The sequence below is a fragment of the Lepidochelys kempii genome, chromosome 9, assembly GCF_965140265.1.
Source record: "Lepidochelys kempii isolate rLepKem1 chromosome 9, rLepKem1.hap2, whole genome shotgun sequence".
In the NCBI taxonomy this organism is placed as follows: Eukaryota; Metazoa; Chordata; order Testudines; family Cheloniidae; genus Lepidochelys; species Lepidochelys kempii.
In genome coordinates, this window is record NC_133264.1 from 100,219,960 (window position 1) to 100,242,672 (window position 22,713).

Sequence of the window (22,713 nt, forward strand, 5' to 3'; positions counted from 1 at the left end):
TCTAATCTTTTGGCGCATTTCACAATCACCATCCCGGTCAGATGATTGGTAGTCTATCCCTACTGCTATATTCTTATTATTCAAGCATGGAATTGCTATCCATAGAGATTCTATGGTACAGTTTAATTCATTTAAGATTTTTACTATATTTGACTTTGTGTTCTTTCAGATATAGTGCCACTTTCCCACCAGCATGACCTACTCTATCATGCCTATATATTTTGTACCCTATTACTGTGGCCCATTGATTATCATTGTTCCACCAAGTTTCTGAGATGCCTATTATATCCGTATCCTCATTTAATACCAGGCACTCAAGTTCAATCATCTTAGTATTTAGACTTCTAGCATTTGCATACAAGCACTTATGGTATTTATCACTTTTTAGCTGTCATTATGTGATGTAATTGAATAGGACACTTTTTCATTTGACTGTTTCTATTCAATTCCTACCTTTGCTTCTATCCTCTTCTCCTAACTAGAATATAGAAAATCCCTGTTCATAGATTCTTCCCTAAGGGATCATAGAATATCAGGGTTGGAAGGGACCTCAGGAGGTCATCTAGTCCAACCCCCTGCTCAAAGCAGGACCACTCCCCAACTAAATCATCTCTGTCTGAATCGTGTGCTCTCTGTCTCTGTTGGATTTCCCCCAAGTTTAGTTTAAAAACTCCTCTACAGCCTTTTTAATTTTACAAGCCAACCATCTAGTTCTGTTTTGGTTTAGGTGGAGCCCGTCCTTCCTCTATAAGCTCCTTCTTTCCCAAAAGGTTCCCCAGTTCGTAATAAACCTAAAACTGTACCATCGTCTCATCCATTCATTGAGAAGCTGCAATTCTGCCTGTCTAACTGGCCCTGGATGTGGAACTGGAAGCATTTTAGAGAGTGCTGCCATGGAGGTCCTGGACTTCAATCTCTTACCTAGTAACCTAAATTGGGCCTCCAGAACCTTTCTCCTCCACGTACCACAACCACCGGCTCCTCATTTTAGAGAGAAGTGTGTTAAGTTTTTGAAGTTTAAGTTAAAGCTTGCTATAAACTTTCCTTAAAATCTCGGTCATAATTGTGGAAAGATTTTTCTTTTAACCTGATTAAAATTAGATGTGAAAATGGAGAGTCCAAAATCAGATTGTCCTGCTTTTGAACGTTATGTCAAAACAAAACTCAAGTAATAGCAAGAGATTTAAGAAAATAAGGCAGACTTTGACGGTTCAGTAAAATGCTCTCTCAACTGGAAATACTTGTTGGGGGAACATTTACAAAAATAACTTCTCTAATCATTATGCATAGTTATTAAATATCACTGTATTAATACATTTAGAATGCTTGTTCAAATAATTCTTCCAAATGCTGACTGTCTTCTAGAATAACAAACATGCAGTGCTATTTTTTTCACCATTTCTGGTGTCTGGTTACATGACTTGAAAAAATTATTTCGCTTGTTTCTAAAGGTTATATCTCTGACTGTCTTGTATTAAAGGATTTTTACAATCAAGGTGTTGCCGCCTGCAGTGTATTCAGAAATTCCTGGAGCTATCAAAGTGTAAAATGGCCTTATTAACATGCCATTACAATTGAAAGATGTTTTTATTTTGTTTTGTTTTTTGAAAAACACATGTAATCCACATAATACTTACACTGGTAATGCTTCAGCTTATTAGTTAACTTGCAAAAAGAAAAGGAGTACTTGTGGCACCTTAGAGACTAACCAATTTATTTGAGCATAAGCTTTCGTGAGCTACAGCTCACTTCACAGTATGCATCCGATGAATGCTGTAGCTCACGAAAGCTCATGCTCAAATAAATTTAAGAAGTGAGCTGTAGCTCACGAAAGCTCATGCTCAAATAAATTTAACACTTTGGATGGGCTAGCACCAGCAGGAGAGTGAATTTGTGTGGGGGGGTGGAGGGTGAGAAAACCTGGATTTGTGCTGGAAATGGCCCACCTGTTGATCACTTTAGATAAGCTATTACCAGCAGGACAGTGGGGTGGGAGGAGGTATTGTTTCATGATTTCTGTGTGTATATAAAGTCTGCTGCAGTTTCCACGGTAAACATCTGATGAAGTGAGCTGTAGCTCACGAAAGCTCATGCTCAAATAAATTGGTTAGTCTCTAAGGTGCCACAAGTACTCCTTTTCTTTTTGCGAATACAGACTAACACGGCTGTTCCTCTGAAACCTGTCAAATAAATATTCTTTTCCAGTGTGGGGTGTGTTTGTGTTGGGGTGAAGGAGAATGACTTTTTATTCTTTGAAGTAAAATTTCCTTGTCAGATAAAGGGGATCCACTGTATATAAGTGGCTGCAAAGTTGCTTTCTCTAACATGGTGCATTCTAGGCAGGCAAGGTGGGTGAGATAATACCTTCTATTGGATCAACTTCTGTTGGTGAGGGAGACACGGTCCAATGAAAAATATTACCTTACCCACATTGTCTCTCTAATCCTGGGACCAACACGGCCACGACAACAGTGCATAGTGCATCCTAAACTGTTACTGCAGCAAATTCTTCAGCAAGTTTGTAGTTTATGTGGGAAAACTGTTGAAAATGTGGGTGAAATCTGCAGTATTTCATGTTTAAACATGTGATGCATACCCTGAATGGAAGTCTGACTGATACTTCACTTTTAATATTTAAGGATTTGTTTTTTCCTTTTTTTTTTTACCAGTAGCTCTGCTTACATTGCTATAGAGACCGAAGCTTGTCCCATAATAGAATTTTGACAGCACTAAGAGTAGACTACAAATCACTTTTGTATTACTCTCCCCGCTTTCAGCCTACTCTTCTCCACTCTCGATTGTTCTTCATGTTTTTGTTTTTATTTAGGGCAGCCAAGCATATCTGAAAATATTAGTCATCTGTCACAGTAACTTTTGTAGACTTACACTCTTCAGGAAGTGAACAGAAATATGTCATAGTGATCTCTGGACACATTACTGCTTTAATATATTGGCACCTACATTCGGTGTCTTTGAGGGATTATTTATTTATTTTGTAAAAGGTTTTTTTCTGGATAACTTGTGATCTTTTCAGTTCAAAATACAATCAAAATAGCCTTGCTTAATTCTCAGTAATGAACTAAGGCTCCTTTTGCTTTTTATTTCTTCTCTCATTCAGTTTTTAAAACAAAAACACCCTGTTAAATGAAAGATTCTTAGTTCCTAAGGCAGAGCAGAGGCATGTTGATTCACTGACATTTTAAGAGAAGAACTGCCTAGTTCACATACCCACTCTTTCTATAATATTTTAAATGTGTTTTTGCATGTTATTAGCATCATTGCAGTGAAAATACACACATTTCCATTGGCTTCAACAGGACTCGAGTTCATGCTTTAATACCCAGGCAAAACAGTGGGAGTTAATTTGCCTTACTTAGAATTGAACATTATTAACTCTTTCAGCTGTATAGCCTAAAAAAAATGTTTATCAGCTGACCGTAATATAATAAAATATTGTCAAGGTAGTGGGCCAGTTCTTCAAAAAACAAAGATACGTACAGGTAGATGGATTGTAGGAAGGAAGAGGGAGAGGCCTGTGGGAAAGTCTGTGTGTGGGGTGGGGAGATGATGGGTAAGGAAAATGGTATGCTAACTTTTTGTTAAGCTTTTAGGGATCCTGACTAAAAGTGTTATGTAACATTGGTTGGTCTCTTTCAGTGTCTAGGCTTGTGTCTTGAGACCTCAATTTAAAATGCTGGTTGTGAAGTGAAGATCACATTTGAGTTTCATGTCTTTGATGGAAATGCCTTTTGAGCTTTAGTTCTACTTCTTTTTTTTGTTGATTAAAATAGCTTTTCATGATAGTTCATGTCAGTTCAGCATTTTAATAGCTCTAAAACACACAATCCCAATTTTTGTAAAATTTGAAATTGGATTTCTAAATTTAGTTTAAAGCAAAGTGTGTTTTTTTTTCTTCCCATCCTTTTGACTCTGATGGTCTAACGGGTTTAAAATGAAAAATGGGGTTTGAAGTGCACAGTTTTCTTTAGAACAGAGAAAGTGGGTGGAAAAAACAGAAAAACAAGTACAGTAAAAGCTGTTTTATCTGGCACTTCACCAACCTGAAAGCTCTATAAACCGGCATTTCTGATCTTCATTGAAATTCCAGTTTATAGTCTGGTTGGCACAGGGCTGGTTGGGGAGCGGGAAGGGGTGTGGAGTGTGGGCTCTAGGAGGGAGTTTAGGTGTGGGAGGGAGCTTGGGGCAGGGGTTGGGGCGCAGGGTGCTGGATCCAGGGGCTACTCGCCTCAGGCGGCTCCCCACAAGTGGCAACCTGTCCCGGCTGCTCCTAGGTGGAGGCGCGGCAGGCAGCTCTGTGCACGACCCCTACCCTGCCCCGAGCACTGCCTCCGCAGCTCCCATTGGCTGGGAACCGCGGCCAATGGGAGCTGCAAGGGCGGCGCCTGCAGGCAGAGGCAGTGCACAAAGCTGCCTAGAAGCAGCCGGCACAGGTCGCCTCTTCCGGGAAGTTGCCTGAGGTGAGCGCCCACTGGGTCCGGCACCTCCTTCTGCACCCCAGCACACTGCCCCGAGGCTCCCCCCACCCAACTCCCTCCCAGAGCCCATGATCCACATGCCCCAACCCCCAGCCTGCACTCCTCCCCTCGCCCGCACCCACACTCCCTCCCTCTTAATTAACCGGCATTTTTCACTTACCAGCACCCCCATTCCCTCAACATGACTGGATAAAACAGCTTTTATGTAATTCTGGAGTTAGCTTCTCACATGTAATTCTAGCACTGACTGATATTTCCTTGTTCTCATTTGGTTTTTGCTGCAGTACCTGGGACTTTTTATTAGAGATGCATTCTCCTTCTCTCCCCACTTCCCCTTCCCCCCCTTTGAGGAGTAGCTCAATGCTATAGGTCTTTATTTTCATGATTTAAAATATTTAATCTTTGATTGTTATCCAAGTCTCTAGATTATTATAATAGTAGGCATACATCACACAACCAGCATAAAATTAGACACTGATAGTGCCCTGTAGTCAATTGAGGCCCAGGACTAGAATTGCAGGGCTTTTGCAGGTCATGTTGAAAGTGGTTAGGAGAGTTGTTGGGAAGTTCTCAAACTGCATACCTACACTATGCCTATTTCTAGCTAATGCATTGGTAGACTCTTACTGTCTCAAACACGAGATAAGGCACACACGAGCAGGGCGTTAGCACACTTGTTTGAATAGAACAGCAACACCAACTGTGTGGTGAACATTAAGAGAAGATGAGTTCAAATAGAGGATGGAATTGATATGTTTTTAAAAATGCTAATGGCAGTGTATTATAAAACTATTACTAATCGGCACTATTATAATCATATTACCTTTTCATGTACAATAATGGATTAGTCTAAAATACTTCCAAATTAAAGAAACAAAACCCCCCAGTGTAGTTAATCAGGTTCTTAGGTGGTTCTGTTCATTGGCTTACCTTAGGGGTCAGAGCTGATCAGTGACTAATGAATTCTTGCTCTTTGGCAATAGGTTGGTTTCATCACAGAGACTGTAATTTCAAATATTAGTTCAGATACAAGGGACTGGCTGAATTGCTTATGTGTACATTTACACTGGCTGAGCCAGAGTGTGACACAGATGACCTCTTGAGGCCGTTGTTTTTTTAAAATTAGTCTGTTTATTGGCTTTTAGTATGTTCTGTTAATCCATAAACAGAAACTCTTTAGTCCCCTTGCTTTTAGATTTCGCAGGAACAGCCAAACCTTTCTATATTCAGACAGGAAATCCATAATATACATTAAGCGTAAGGTGGGGCTTAAGAAAATTGTATTGTTGTGCTTTAAGCCTGTATACGTTAATTTACATTATTCTTGCTATACAGTTTGTTTTTTTAAAAGTCCCTAGTTTCTTCCATGTGGTTGTGTTAGCAAATATCCAATGACTTTTTTTTTAATTTAAAAGAATGCTAAAACATGGATTCAGGTAGGGCAAGATCTAATCTGTCTAGTTGTATGTATGCAAATCAGTCTTTTCTGTGCATTGCTGGTAAGTGTGTCTGTGTGCATACAAATACATAACTATAGTCTTTAAAAAAAAGTCTTATTTTGACAGACTCCCATCAGCTAAAAATGGATGCTTGCAGTTAGCAAGATTTTAGTTTTTTCCGTAGGATTAAAGAACGTAAATCTCATTCTTCCATATTCAGCAAGTACATCTGGATAACTTTTTTGCCAGTTTCAAACTGTTGCCAGTGTAATTTTTTTCAAAGTACTAAGAGATTAGCCCCTTAATTGCTTGCGGAGTAAGTGCAAACTGTTTTTGAGTAGAATAATGAAATGAACTCCCAAAACCACTTTAGTTTGTCCTGTGTTTATGTTACTGTAACTTTAAACTGCCCAGTGCCATTTTGGGGAAAACTTGTGAAGACATGCAATGCTAAGTTTTAGTTTAGAACAGATTCTTAGAGTAGTTATAAATTTGAAAATAAAGATTTGTAATGGATGTGTTAACAGCCCCCTTATAGTAGTGCTTCCAGACACTGCTAGAATGCGTGTGAAGTGGTGGTGTTGTGTTTTGTGTTTTTAAAGAAATTTACAGAAAAGCCTGTCAGGAATACTAGTGGTAAATGTAAACACTAGCACTGTTTCTGTCTTTTCCCAGTATATCTGAAGAGGCTATTACTGTGCTGGGACAGAATAAAGCCATGCTGGTAACCAGAATAACTAGCTTGGCTTAATAGCATGATGCCACATGTAAAAGAGACTACTTTGAAGTCTGTACTGTCAGTATTCTAAACATATTGGTTTAGCCTACCCTGCCAATATACTAACATTGGTTTAAATAAGGTGTTATGTGGTAGTATCTTTAAAAACAAATATTAAACAATGATTTCAGTGAAATAAGATTTTTTGCTTTTGTGCTTTTTCTAGGTACATAAACTTCTTATGCAAAATAATTTTCATACAGTGCCTAAATGTCTGTTTTTAGCAGCTCACCTTTTAAGCATCCCTGTCAGTCATCAGCCCCTGGAGGGCACCAAACAGACCACAGAGCTGCAGAGTGGTCCCTGATGGACACCTGCATGACCGGCTGCTTCGTCAGTATTTCAGGCAATTTGTGAGCTGTTGGGGGGGGAGGAAGCAAAGGGAGGGGGGCAATGAATTAGACTGTTGATAGCGTCCCTACAAAGACTGCTATTAACAGCATGCTATTCTGTGCTTCTCTACTGCAGAAGACAGAGTGATATTCATGTTCCCACAGCATGTTGTAAAATGCATGAGATTTTGCTCATCCTTCTTGGAAATAAGAATAGAAAAATGAGAGCAACCTGAACCAGAAGCTGTTAGAAGAGCGTGCAGAAATCTGCAGCAATTTATACTTATTCTTACATTTTTGCCTCCCTAACTATGGATTAGAAGGACTGGCATTTTTGCATTGGGCTTTTTCTATAATGGCATTTTTGTATTGTCTGGCCAGAGCTTGCACAAGAGGAAAACAGGCTGCTGAATTTAGTCACTGATCTCTATTAGCCGTGGCCTAAGGCTATGCTGAGGTTCATATCCCATTTGTATTGTTGCAGCTCAAAAGAAGAATGTTCAGAGGATGACAAGTGTATTCTGAGTAGGTAGGTTGTTTCCTTTTCATATGAAACCCATTTTTTTTCCTGCTACCATTGGTCAGAAATCAGGTTAATAGGAACAGAATGAAGCACAGTGCTGCAAGCACAGTACTGCAGTGTCCCTGTTAAGGTAGAACAATAGCATTACAATAGCTTTAAAAAAATCTTCGCTGGTTTAATTAAATAAAGCTGCATTGTGCTGGTTTGCACAGTGCAGTCTTTTCTTTCTTTTTTTTTTTTTTAAAACATATACTGCAGTCAACGCTTCCCTAACGAGGTGGCACTATTGTTGAGTTAGAGCGATAGAATCATCATACTGCTTTAGGGGACAGCAGGATTTAAAAGGAGATGCCTCACAGCCCTATTTTACAGATTGGAAGCATCGGTTTAAGGGCATTGGCAGAATCGCTTGCTTGTTCTTAGCAGCAGCCACTGCTGTGTCAGTAGTGTGTGGAATGGAAGTCCTAGTTGGTAGTCTGTTATGGAAACGCTGTTTACTGTTATTGTAGTACCGTGGTGACAACATGCCATTGAAATGGAAAACGAGCTCTCCTGCTATCTGGAAATTCCCAGTTCCTGTGCTTAAAACATCCAGGTCATCGCCACTTTCTCCAGCATACATGTAAGTGAGAGAAATGAGGATAAATAAGGTGGGATTTCTTTCATGAGACTACCATTTGGCAAAATACCCTGTTATATATTTAATGACATTGGCACTCAGAATTTTACCTTATTTTTTCTTTCTATATATACCGTCTCAAATGTTACCTTCTTATTGTTTTCATGGTAGGTGTTGTCAAGTCTTCCCTTTGTTGAAATGCAGAGAAATTGTGCAGATTTAATCATATTTACAAATATTTTTAACTTTTCATTTGAAAAGTTCAAGTTATCATAGATTTGTAATACAGATCTCGGATCAATAAGTCTAAGCATCTAGGCAGGCTTTTATTTGTGGCATGTATTCTAAAGATAAATAGCTCTCTGATTGTTAGACATTGAATATAGAATCACCTGCTATATTGTGCGCTTTTGTGTGTGTTTAGTTTTGGGATGGTACATCTTGACTTAAGTCTTGCTTTTATCCTTTACAGTCATACTCTTTAAGAATTCAACATCTCACACTTTTAAAAAAATACTTGAAATAAAAGCATGAGGGTTAAAACATTTTTTTATTGTGTGTGATACTTACATGTAAAATGTGTATGCATTTGTTTATGCAGTTTGTTCACTGACAGTAAGTTCTAGATACATGTGCATGCATTTTAATAGATACATAAAATGTATATGCCTGAGTTTCTTGGCAACTCTTAGTAAAGCTTATACTTCAGCTTCTGATTATGGTTGTAAATTTTGTATTGGTGTATACAGGTGGCTTGTTTTGCTTTAGCAATCTGAAATAAAGCTTAATCTTGATTAAGTACACAGTTTTTCCTCTTTAAGTGCTGTTATGGCATTTTTCTTTAAATCAGGAAGATTATTAAAAACAAACAGCTTAAGTACATTTGATATTGCACACAACATATGCTATGAAGAAAATTAATGGAATAAAAAGTTACTTTTAGTAGTATTCCTTAGTATAATAGCTACATTATTAATGCTTTGTGACTTATACTTGTGTAAAATAGGAGATGTCATTACTCAACCTTGTATTACCTAGGTTTTGCTTTCTCTCTTATGAGGACACAGTGTGACATGTAGATGTTTACGGGTTCCATAAATATTTTTCTGTTGAGGGGTCAGTAATTTGTCAGTAAGATTAAAGCAAGATAAGGCACCTCATATGCATAGTCCCTATTTTTGTTGTGAAAAAGCTAATGTTTAAGAAGCTAAAATTCTCAGATCCAATCTACAATATATATGCCCTTCATTTAAATTTAGTTTTCGTAAATGCAATTCAGATCATTTTCTTAGCTAAGCAAGTTCTTAGCTACCAGAAAGTATCAAGGTATTTCTACTAAATGGGAGATATGAACTTATGTAGTAAAATATAAGACAAGGTCAAATATAAAAACAGTAGTATGTCACAGAAGAGTTTGAGGCCTTTGAACCTATTGGGGGAAAAAATGACTAGATATTGTCTGATAAACATTTTTGTGGATTTTAAAAATCACAAGATTTAATGAAGTCAAGATTTAAAAAAAGCTCCATTCCATTCTTGTCTGTCTACAGACATCCCGAGAGATGTAATTTATTTTATGCATCTTCTCTAAATTGTTACCTTTGTTTTCTGTGTGCTCCAGCATCTTTGTTTTGGATGTGGTGTTGACTTATATTGATGTATTCAATGTATGTGGAGCAGTTCAGTGATCACATATTAACTATCTTCTGTTAGGTACGTCTGCAGCATGTGAAATCGTTGAACAGCTGCTTTAATTAAAAAAAAATTAGTGCTACAGTCGGCACTGATTAGTGTCTAAGCAGACATATTTCTTCAGTGATACACACAATCCTGGCATTAGCTGGAATATTATATCTTAAATATCATACTGAAATTATACATGCATTATACATATTAAATGAGAAGAATTACAAAATGGATCCAGTTTTATTAGGCAAAATATATTAAATGCTAAAAATAGCCTTCTGAGCTAGTTTTAAGAGCAAAATAGATGATAGACACTCACTACTTCATTGTTAAGTATGTAATATAGTATATGTTGGTTTTGATCTCCATACATGCATTTTTTTCTTCTACATGAAGTACTTGTGTGTATGTGTTTAATAAAACAAACCACAAATGACCTAAGAACTGACTATTTTTATTGTGTTGCTACAATTTCTTAATACTTTGGAGAATCTGGAATATTTGCACCAGTATCTAGTATTAGAAAATGAATGACAGGAATTAAGGTTAATTCTGACATCTAAATAGTGAATAATAGTAGTTTATACTAACTTCATACATATATTGGCTATACTAGTAAGGTTTTTTTTTTTTTTAATTTCTCTACTTGGTAAAATGCTGTTCCTCATATTTCAGTTGTTCTAATCAGTTAACCTTGACTTTAAATATTGAATCCTGTTTGCTGTTCTAACCACTAGATAGTCATTCAGAAACAAGAGTAGGCGTCAGGATACCTAGGTTTTATTCTTGGCCCATCTACTTACTTGTGGTGTTATGAGAGACACACTGCCTCAGTTTCCATATATGTAAAATGGGTTTACTACACCTTACCCATCTTGTAGCTGAATATTGAGTCTAATGTGTGGGCATTCTGAGCTTCTTTGATGAAAGTTGCCATGTTAAGTGCAAAGTATCATTGTTAAATATTTCTTGCTTCCCAGAATGGACCTGGAAGCTCTTCCGTAAACTGATTCAGTTTACAGAAGATGTTCTTACATAAAGTTTGCTACTAATTGAAAGGCTACAGAAGTATTGTGTAGAGATCAATTTAAAAGAGAGCCCTCTGCTGGAAGAGATCTGTATACATTTGCAAAAAGAAAAGGAGTACTTGTGGCACCTTAGAGACTAACCAATTTATTTGAGCATAAGCTTTTGTGAGCTACGTTCTTGTTAAACCCTGGATTTGTGCTGGAAATGGCCCACCTTGATTATCATACACAATGTAAGGAGAGTTATCATTTTAGATAAGCTATTACCAGCAGGAGAGTGGGGTGGGAGGAGGTATTTTTTCACGCTTTGTGTGTATATAAGATCTTCTAAACTTTCCACAGTATGCATCCGATGAAGTGAGCTGTAGCTCACAAAAGCTTATGCTCAAATAAATTGGTTAGTCTCTAAGGTGCCACAAGTACTCCTTTTCTTTTTGCGAATACAGACTAACACAGCTGTTACTCTGCAACCTGTATACATTTGGTGTGTGAAACAACTTATTTGTTTCACCTGAGCTGATATCATTGTAGACTGTAGAACTCTGGGCTTTTCAGGGAGACTGGTGTTCTAAACTGGCCCTCAGACTGTTTCAGAGGTGAGATTACACTTCCTTGGTAGTGGGAAGGCGAGAGAGCACCATTTTTTCAAACCTCCTACCTGCTGATTAGTGGTAACTGTGACCTTAAAGGAAGCTTCTTGCCCTACTAGTTAAAGCAAAATTGAGTGCAATGATTTACGTAAAAACTTCCAGATCATACTGGAACAGGAAGAGGTAACTGTTTAAAACGGTAGAGAGCAGGGCAAAATTCCCTTGGGTGAAGAGATGAGTGAAACCTATGAACTTTGTTTGAATTGGTCCAAAATAATTTCAGCTTTTTACCTGGTCTGGTGAGAGATCATTTGGCATATCCTAGTTGTGGTTGGGTAAGATGAAAACTGTGGTGTTGGCCCATGAGACATATTTTTTAAGTATCATGCAGCTTTTCTTCATAAATACACAAATTATAAATATATAGGGAATCTGTGTGTGCGCATTTTCAAAAACTATCTTTCACTGCCATCCCTTTAATCTTCCTGTGTTAGCACCAAAGCTGATATTTTAGATTTTTTGTTCTAAAATTTGAGGGTTAGAGCTATTGAAACAAGTAAGTAATCTCACTGGCAAGAATGTACATTCATATTTCAATGATTAGTTGCTGACTGCTGTTGGCAGCACTCATCAGTTAATGTTAGTGTGGCAATGTGTGCCGTTTACCAGTAGGAGTATCCTAGAAAAAGGACAGGCAAAGTTAGACCATTATATGCCTTGCAAAAAGTGCATTTGTTGTAGATATGCATTGAGAAGCACAATAAAAATATTTAAATGAAAGTGGATAAAGGACATCTAAAAATTAATACTTCAGTATGGAAACACCATCCTGGAGGAAGGGTAGGAACAATTCATTTCCAGTTTGGTCATACAAGACACTGCTTTTGGGGTAGTAAGAGGAGATGCACTGTGTCAGTGTTTGCTAACTAAATGGTTTGGTTTGCTGAATGTTTCTTGGGTTCTGCATCATTTATCTGAAGTGGAGAAAAATTCTTCTCTCAGGTCTGTACAGTAGAAACTTGACTTTTATATTCTGCTCTCCCAACATGTGCAGGTCTCCTATTTACATTTATGGATATCTACGCATGTACAATACAAGAGCAAAGTCCTACAATGCCTATCTGAAAGAATGTATTTTTGCATTAAATAAACGCTTTTAGCAGATTTTTTTTTTTTTTTTTTTTTAATGAGAACACCTATATCTTGATTTCTTACTGGAAGAATTTCTCTGAAAATGAACACACTGCTAACTGAATAAATAAGTCTTCAGTATGGCTTTTTTTGAAAAAATTACTAAGATGCAAAATACCCAATTTCTAAATGTTGTGCCGTCTAATTTTTTATGTTGTACAATTATTTGGTTTTATAATTAAAGGAATAAATTTTTAATGACATTGATAGCAGAGTGGCTAATGTTAAGAGAAATAAGCTACTTTAAGTGATTCTACAAATACTTTGTCATCAAATGGTGTATAAAATAGTAGTTATTGTGAGTCACCCTTTTTGTTTGATGGGGTCAAAAAATTGCTGTGTAGTAATGAAAATAATTTACCATGTAGAAAAGTAGAACCAGTGCTAATACCCAAGAGCACTTCAGTGTTAGTTTTCAGCTGGTGATGTGGCATATGTTTTTCTGTTTTCTCCTATTAGGTCTCCTATTGCCCTTTTGTGGACACTGAGGTTAACTGATACTACAAAATATGTGTATATCTTTAGAAGTTATGAGTGGAAATACACTTGTCCTGCTTGCCATTTTGCATGGGTCTGGCATTTCCTTGAAATCAATAAAAGCAGTAATATTCTGTTATGTGGAGTGACTATTTCTTTGCCTCAGCCTTGGAGATCCCACCCAAACAGGTCTGCAGTATTGTCTGTGAAGGAAACGGCACATGCTGTGTTGGACATTCCCTCTTTTGTTGCTACTGCTGAGTCCATGGAAGCTGTTTTTGTGCTGGTTTTGGTCACAGTGTAGAGTGGTCAGATGCTGAAGAACACAAGAGGGAGTGCATGCAGTGTTATGCAGGGACCATCTTGCTCCTCGGTGGCCTCCATCCTCACAAACATTTCTGTTTGAAGCTACAGAAAATCAGATCCTCTTAGTATCCCCCTCCTTTCTCATTTTCTCCATTTCAGCCTAAATCACATGTTGTGCATGACTTCTTGACTACAGATTTTTATACTAGGGCTTTGTTGGTGAGGCCCCACTGGGGATCTAAGCAGACTCAACTTTTCCCCCAGTATGTTAAAGAAACAAATAACCCCTCCCACAATTCTGAATGGCTAGACTCATATTATTTTTAATGGGTTAGTCCCTGAAACTTGTTCCTCTGTTTCTAGGGTAATCTGCCCTGACCCTGACCCTGCTGGCAACAAGGCACCAAACCTGAATCATTCAAATTACTGTCTGAGCATATCATTATTCCTAAACTATCTCTGATTGGTGGGTAGCCTTGAGTATCCCACTGGTAGCCTAGAGATGGTTCCCCAGCTTCCCAAGGCAGCTTGCTTCATTGCTCAACAGTTTCTATTTTGAATCTACTTAAAATATGGCCAAAATGTTGTTAAAATGAGGATAACAATTTTTTTAAAACTACATACGTGTCTTCCCCCAGTGATTCTTCTGTCTTCTAGGGCCAGGTAAATCACTCTTCTCTGAAGAGCTGGCTGTCTCCATTCCTATGTGCCAGCTGTCTTCTCTGTGTGTAGACATTCTCTCTAGCTCCCTCGTCACCTTCTTCCACCATCTGACCTGGCTTGCCGCTGTCAGTTGCTCTCCTACTACCATTTGTGGCAGCAGAGGGGTGTCTGTGTTCAGCTCTGTATAGAGATGCTTGCTGCAAGATGGCTGGGGCAGAGAGGAAGAATGATCTCAAGTTTAATCAATGTTCTTCTTTCTGTACCTGAAACCAGGTTAAGAGAACAGAGTAGTGATCAGTCTACACTATCAGCATTCGATGCTATAATTATTTCTAGGATTTAGGACAGGTAGCGTTTCCTCGCTGGGACAATGGGTTTCATTCTTTCAGTGAGAGAGGGCAGCAAATGCCTGATTAAGCAGATTTTTTTTTAGTCTCTTCAGTATGTCATTTTATATAGATCCATATAAGGTTAGTTTCATAACATTTAGAGTAAAATGCCACCACTGTAACTTAAACCTACTTCTGCTTGTTTTGTCCTCTTTGGGTGAAATAATTGATACAATTCTTCTTTATAGAGACAGCTTTGTCATAAATTTAAAATTATCTTTTTTACTATACTGAATATAGCTATTTTTCTTGAGATTTTCTTGTATAATATAGGCATCAGTTTTTTTTTACCTTTATTGCTTTCCCATGGAAGTGCCAAGAAGAGTGGAATAATTACCTGGTATGTTTTACACAGCGTATGACTATTACTGTAGTTCAATACAGTGTTACCATTGGTATCCCATATTTGGCTTATTCAGTTTAGCATCCACTGTATAAACTAGAGAGCCTTCTCTGTGGTACTAATGCTTAACTACTATTTCTTCTTTGTATATCTCTTCACTTCCTTTCTTTGTAAGCCATTTAAAAAAAAATCTAATTCTGTTTTGTTAAATTATAAAGATTACACTGCACTTATTTTTCCACAATTAGTTGTGGGTTTTCTTAGCATACGAACAATTCAATTATTTGAGTCACTTATGAAAACTTCAGTAAAATTGGATGTCTTCCCTTTTCCTCCCATAAGTATCCTGGGGGTCAGAAAAGAGAAGAGGAACCATGGAAGTGAGCATGCAGCTGAGTTTTTCATGGTGTGAAAAGCAAAGTCTGCATGCACCTACAGTTGGGGCATTTAAAGTTCATTCCAGTTCTACAGTTATTACCCACTTAAAGGGTTCTGTGACATATTTGCTATCTTTAGTGTCTCTATCTCTGTATTAACTGGACAAAACTCAGTGAATTCATAGTTTTATGGAAGTGGTAGCAGTGTTTGGAACAATTCTCTGGTTCTCATTATCTCTAAAAACAAAAAGGCATTATTTTAGTCTAATTGCTGTACCAGTGGTGGATAGCCGGCAGAGGCGAAGTTGGGCCACTTGGGAAGAAAGACTTCTTCCCTGCTTTCTATGGTAGGTTTTGAGAGGTAACCAGAGTTGGCAGCCCGACTGCCAGTGCTGCCTTCATTTCCTTCATCACTCTGTGGCTTGTGGTTGGCCACCCTTCTATGGCAGTTTAGGGATTTTGGAACTCCAGCCCTCTGTTATCTTTCATGTCAGCCTTTTCTATAGCCTTAGGAGAGAGAGAGAGACCCTTTCCCCACAGTAGAATTAGCAGAAAGTGGTACTCCGCTTTTATGCTGCCTGATTACCTCTTTGCTTTTGCTCTGACATCAAAGAGCAATACTCCTTGCCTCTGTTAGGAGGTAGAGTCTGGGAATAGAAAAATTGGTCTCAGTTTAAATTACTTAATTTAACTCACAACTGGATTTTATTTTTGTCCTTTTCCATTTGTGTGGGTTTTTATGTGAACTACACTCAAGGATGCAGTAGTAGCACGCCCAGACAAGTACAGCATTTCTACATTGCTCTTTTGTGACCCTAACACATTCCACAAGCAATTTCTAGTTTAAAAATAAAAATGGGGATCTTCAAAAGTGGTTAAGCACCCAAATCCTATTAAAAAATCAATGGGATTTCTGCACCTAACGCTTCGATAGCTTTGAAAACTCCAGCCAAAGAAGTTAAGCTATAGAGTTCATCTTTTTGTGACTTTGGGATAACTAAAAACTATTCAGAATGCTGCTGATCACTGAGACCCAGCTTAAGAGAACAGCAAGGCTATAATGAGGGAGGAGGTAGAAATTGGACTTCAGTAACTTGGTGAATAAAGGGTCCAGATTATTTCTCCACAAAACTTGCAACTTCTGTTGAAGTCAATGGAACTTGTGTGTGCAGCTGTCAGGATTATTAAGCCCTTATATTTGATAATAGAAGTTAATGTTTCCTTTTAATTTTTCAGCCAGAACTGTGTGTCTGACAAATACAAATGAATAGCTTGTGATTGGACACCTCATCAGAAAAGCATTCCAAGTAGAAATGTATGGTTTAGTTATTTAAAGTGTCAGAGGTCACCTCACTGATCTTTCCTAGTGTGATGCTTTCATGCATCTTGACTCTGGATATTTCATAGCAAAAGAGGACACAGAGCAGAGTACCCTATTATATTGTGAGTCAGCACCTGTGTGCTCTAAGAGAGAAGATGAAAGTTTCAAGTGCTTGTTTGCTAAATATTGCAGTTTAAAGATGAGTTAGACTTGCTGTCAGTGCTCTTCCATGCCATAAAATTAGTTCCCCCCCTCCCCATCTCAGATGAAATCACTCATACATTTGTAGCAGCAAAACTTTTGTTCCTTGTACTAGTGGATAAGAAATTTTCATTATAAATAGGCATTGGCAAATCACACAGCTGACTACTTTACCCTGTAGTTTAAATGCTACAGGAGTTGTTGTTACAAAACTGTAGCTGAGTAATATTAATTAAAGGACAAGACTTCACTATTTAGGAGGAGGACAAGAAGAACAATAACTAATGCATTTAATCTAGTAATTCTTTGCCCAATTAAAGTGTTTCGTTAAATTACACAGATTTACAATGCAGAAGTGTGTATTTAAAAAAAAAAAGTGAAGAACCATGCATTATGTAACTAGATTCATCTGTGTTGCTTATTATAATGTTAAATTCCCTAACAGAATGATAAAATATTCACTTTACAGTGCTGCCCTATCACTGTTCAGCTTACTCAGCTCTTACATGGCCATTTAATTTATTAGAGAATTCCTAAATTCGCTAGTCAAGAAATTAGAACATCTATTCTTAATGAGAAGACATTAAGCGTACTTAATATTTAAAAATAATTTTTGGCAGGCTAAGGACAAGCATTACTGTATTTTCTAATAATACATGAAAGTTTCATTATATTTAAATCAGCCTTTTCGTTAAGTTAATAGTTTAATTAGCTAAACGTATGCTTGGCCACAAACATATATACCAGAGTTTTGGTTAGATCATAGAATAGTAAAAATCTGTCGTGAGATAGGATAATCTTAATATGAAATGGAAATTTAGCTCCTTGCTTGCTGATAAATACCATGGTGCTGGCACATGACAAAGAGTAATTTCAGAAGATGCCACTTACCAGTGACCGGAACACTTGCAGTCATGGTTCATTGGAGAATAATTTGACAAAGAAAATAAGGTTATAATCCTTTAAAAAACAAGCTGCTGAGCTACACAAAGTTATCAATATACTATCTGGACTATGTTGCTTTGGTAGATTTTTAATGTATTCTGTCATGTCATATTTTTAAAAATAACCCATGAAAATATGTACTCTAGTGTGAAGAAAATTATGCTAGAGAAAATTTAGGCCAATTCGGTATTTTGTGTCAAAAGAAGCATACATTATAAAACATTTTAAAACAACTTGGATTTATTTACCTAAATTCATAGATTCACAAAATTATTCATTCTTGTAGCTGTCTTGCTGATATGGGTTTAGAATAAATCCAATTTCATAATGAGAGCAATGCAAAACAAAATAATTGTTTTATTGTTATTTTGACAATAAGTGATAAATATTATAGCCAACAAGACAAAACTCTCAGTACTTCCTACTAAATTTTTAATGGTATACTGTGCGTTGCACGTGCTCACTCAACAGGCCAAGATCTAAAGGGAAGGCAGAGTTTCAGTTCCAAATATTCTACATACTGTTTTTAAAAACTGTTAAAGGAACATTAAAGTTGCAAAGTCAAACACTCAGGTTAAGAAATTCCAGAATTAAGTTTGCTCATGTAACCTTAATTTTGCCCCCTTGTGCATATGCATTATGGTATAGTATTTAATTACATCATCACATACAGTCTTCTCCACCAGAGCCCTACCTCATTCAGGGCATAGGATGGACGATACACTAGGAATAATGAATCAGGATTGGGTAACAAATGAGGCAGTTATCTCTAATACCCCTGATAGTCAGACAGTCTCCAGTCTTCCTGCTTTCAGTTCTGGTGTCCAGCGCCATAGTGGCCATAGGGTCTGCAATTCCAGGAAAGCCTTGCTCAGCCTTGGGATGATCCAGGCTTGGTTGCTCTCCAAAGGTGGTGCATGCACAGTCTGATTGGCAGGTAAGTAGGGCCCTACCAAATTCACAGTCCATTTTGGTCAATTTCATGGTCATAAGATATTAAAAATAGTAAATTTCATTATTTCATCTGTTTAAATATGAAGTTTTACAGTGTTGTAACTGTGGGGGTCCTGACCTAAAAAGGAGTTGTGGGAGGGTCGCAAGGTAATTGTAGAGGGGTTGCGGTACTGCTATCCTTACTTCTGCGCTGCTGCGGGCGCTGGCACTGCCTTCAGAGCTGGGCCGCTGGAGAGCGGCGGCTGCTGGCTGGGAGCCCAGCTCTGAAGGCAGCATCCTGCCAGCAGCAGCGCAGAAGCGCGGGTGGCCCGGTGTGGTGTTGCCACCCTCACTTCTGCGCTGCTGCCTGCAGAGCTGGGCCCTCGGTCAGCAGCCGCCGCTCTCCGGCCGTCCCGCTCTAAAGGCAGCCATGCAGAAATAAGAGTGCAAATACCACAACACTCCTAAAATAACCTTATGACCCCCCTGAAACTCTTTTTGGGTCAGGACATACAATTTGAGAAATGCTGGTCTCACCCGTGAAAACTGTATGATGTAGTATAGGGTAAAAGCACACAAAAGACCGGATTTCACGGCGGGAGACCAGATTTCACAGTCTGTGACATGTTTTTCATGGCCATTAATTTGGTAGGACCCTACACATAAAAGAGCTGTGTGGAATGGACTTTGCTCACTAGAGATGAAATCTTTAGAGCTTTTAGCTTTCAAATTCTAACAAGTCTCTGAGCATGTGCAAACAGATCTTCAGAGGCTTTATAATTTGAACAAATTTGGGCATATGTTCACAGGGATGGCAAGACACAGCCCTAACACTAATCAGCTGTTAAACAACATGCTCTACTCTGGGGCGGGGGAACACATACATTCATCATTGACCATGCACACTTCCATATATATATATATATATATATATACACACATACACACACACACAGTTAGGAATACAGTAGCAAAGAATATCTTTGCTATTTAGGGTGTAGGGTCTGTTGATGATTTTAAGGAAACTGGAGATAGGAAGCTAATTTGCATTTTGATTCTTAAATCTGATGCTCTGATCAGTCAATACACAGGATTAACTAGTTTAGCAGGATGTGCAGCAGGCAATACATAGCTGAGTTGTTTTTTTTCAGACCAGATATTTGGTTGTCATGGATGCCAGACAATGAGATATTTTTAGTCTGATATATTCTGTGTTACCAAAGGAAGGTATGTTGAAACTTCCTGAAGCAATTTAATAAGAATTGTTAGCATTTAGTAAGCATTTCATGAACAATCTGTGTTTGCCTTTGTGTACTCCATGCCTGTAACTAAAACTTCTGCTGTATTTAGCCCTATCAGGTTTGTTCATGAAATGAGGTAAAAATACTGTTGATACACATATATTACCTTGGATATTGAAGTTAGCTGGTTTAGTGCAAGGTTATCCTATATTGTACAAAGTTATTGTACAAAACTTGCAAATCAAAACAATTTGCTTCCTGTTCCAGTCTTAAGTAACTGGTGTATGGAGAAAAGGGTAACATAGTTGTATCAGTTAGACTGTTGTATACTAGTAAAGACAGAGAAAATGCAAGCAGGAAAGAAACATGATGCAAGGATCGGATGATGAGAAATATGAGTAAAAGGCTATATAGTACAGAACAGAGAACTCAGGGAAGGGTGATGGGATACACGATGTATCTACAAACATTTTCTAGGAAACAATATAAACAAAGATTATGTTCAGTCTCAGATGATTGAGATAAGAGCAAGGCCCTGAATATTTTGGGAGGGGGGGGAGCTTAAAATACACATTAGGAGAGTTCTCTACTAGTAAGAGCTGTTGGATAATGGAATTGATAAAGGACAATAGCAAAGATACCTTCACTGCAAATATTCCAGAACAGGTTATGTACAGTGTTAGTGTAAATAATGTAGCTAGCAGTCATGTAAAGCAGTTGGGTCACCCCACTAACTGTTGAGTATTAGGAAGAAATTTCCCTAGTGGGCTGGATAATTTATAGTTGTCCGCTAAATAGCTTTCTGCACCTTTTGCCGAAGCCATGGTACTAACCTCTGAGAGGGATTACTGAAATATGTAGACCATTGGTCTGATCTGGTATGGCAGTTCCTGTGTTCATTTCATGTTTAACTCAGCATTCATTTGACCATAAAGCTATTATAGAAAGCTGGGCTCAGTGTTTCCCCAGACTAACTATTTTTGATTAAAGTAGGGTTAACATTCATGTTTATGTCAACTTGTTGTGAATTCTCATTGTCCATTATAGTCGCTGCTGTAGCTCTTCCTTTGTCAGCCTTTTAAAATTCTGATTAAAAATGCTTGTGCTGCACTTTTTACTTAATGCCTTATTGATCAGAACAATAGAACTAATTAGAAAATGAATTAACTTTCTTCTTTGCAAGTCTGCCTAATTGTGATATACTGTACTTATTATAAAGCACCAATCAATATATTTACATTCATTATTACCCAATTAATTATAGTGCTTGTCAAACCACATTAATAAATGTAAGTAAAATGACTTTGGTAACAGTGCCTATTCTACTTATTTTGTACTACTTTTGTATTCATTAGGAATTAGATATTTGGTTACCTTTTATTCAGTACTGAAAGTCCATTCACCTGCAAAAAACCCCCCAATTAACTAGTACACCCATCCTTTTTTAAAAATGATAAGTTGATAGATGTGCCTGGTCTGTTAAATATGTGTAATGAGAGATTTCACTCCATTTAATAAAATCACTAGAAATGAGATGTCATAAGTGTAAAGGCGTTCGCTCTGTAATATAACCACCTGTTAAATAGAGGGCACTGGCTGTGTTCTGTAATCTCTTTTTAAACAACAGTCAGCTGTTGTAATGATTTTGTTTCTGATCTGTACATGGCAAAGATTTGTAACCCTGTTAATACTTCGTAAAAAAAAACAAAAACAAAAAAAAATTAATCAGATAGAAGATTGAATTAGTCATGTGTTCCCAGAAATGAATAGTAAAGAATCACTTTTATGAAAGTTTGGTTTACAGGCCTAAAAGTGCAAGTTAAATTAAATTTTGAATAAATCTGAATTCTGTTTGCAGGCTTAGGTATTTTTTAAATTAGTCACAAGTATTTCAGGCCTTATATCTGTCTGTTTGCCATTATCTTGCATATTGATAGGGTAACTGAAAATATATAGGGAATACTGCATTTTCCCTTTGTCTTGCAGAGATGAGTTTTTAATGCTATGATAGCATACATGTAGTTTACACAATGTCAGTAACAAAATCAGAACTCTATCATTTTGGGAGGCTCTATCATTTTGTAGTGGCTATGTCAAAAGATTGGGAGTCAGGAGACCAGAACCATACTTCTAGCTCCTACCGCTGACTTGCTATGTGACCTTGGGCAAGTTGCTTAAACTCCTTCTGAACATCACTTTCATTGCCTGAATAATGGAGAGAAAACTTACCCTTTCTAAAGCATTTTGAGATCATGAAAGATGCTGAGTGCCCACTATCTTTTTTTTTCCTTTCTTTTTCTTTTTCTTGTATTGATGGTGATCTTAAATAGAAGTTGAGAGTCCTACTTCTTAAACTTGACTGTCTGGGAGATAGGGCAATCTTGTTATTTTTAATGTGAACATACAAATTGTTGAATGGGTTACAGGTTTGGTACAATGAACTTGACTTGCTTGGCAAGCAGTAAAATCATATCTTATGCTTGCTTGCTTTTGTTTCCTTTAAACTAGATCTAGATATTCAAGAGCTTACTCAGTTACTGCTAGTAGGTCACTAAATTTTATAGTGTAAATGCCAAGGGTACTGTAGCGCTTGCTGAACTATAGTGTAAAGGGTAATACCTATAAATCCATTCTGCACCATACATTTTTAAATGTGCAAATATAGCCAGTTGCAATTAAATGGTTCTAGTTTACAAACGTTGCCATGAGGTGTTATCTTCTAAATACATAAATAGTTCTAATTTTATTGTAAAATGAGAAAACTCTGTACAAACTTACTGTTATTTGTTACATCTGTGTCAGTGACCAGTAAGAACCCATACTTTCCCCCAACTG

At 37.5% G+C, this 22,713-nt stretch overlaps 1 protein-coding gene across 17 annotated transcripts in view; it reads left to right on the forward strand.

Annotated features, from left to right (window-relative positions):
• KLHL13 (kelch like family member 13) overlaps nt 1-22,713 on the forward strand; it is a 120,793-nt gene that overhangs the window by 53,799 nt on the left and 44,281 nt on the right. For 3 of the 17 annotated variants that reach the window (XM_073358538.1, XM_073358539.1, XM_073358540.1), the window contains 2 exons: nt 7,530-7,574; nt 8,078-8,190. The exons of 12 other annotated variants lie outside the window; for them this stretch is intronic. In XM_073358538.1, coding sequence (XP_073214639.1) covers nt 8,093-8,190 — 98 coding nt within the window. In that variant the 5' untranslated portion in view covers nt 7,530-7,574; nt 8,078-8,092. Of the gene's footprint in view, nt 1-7,479; nt 7,575-7,798; nt 8,191-22,713 lie in introns of those variants that run through there. 2 more of the 17 variants (XM_073358555.1, XM_073358541.1) reach the window with 2 other exon arrangements.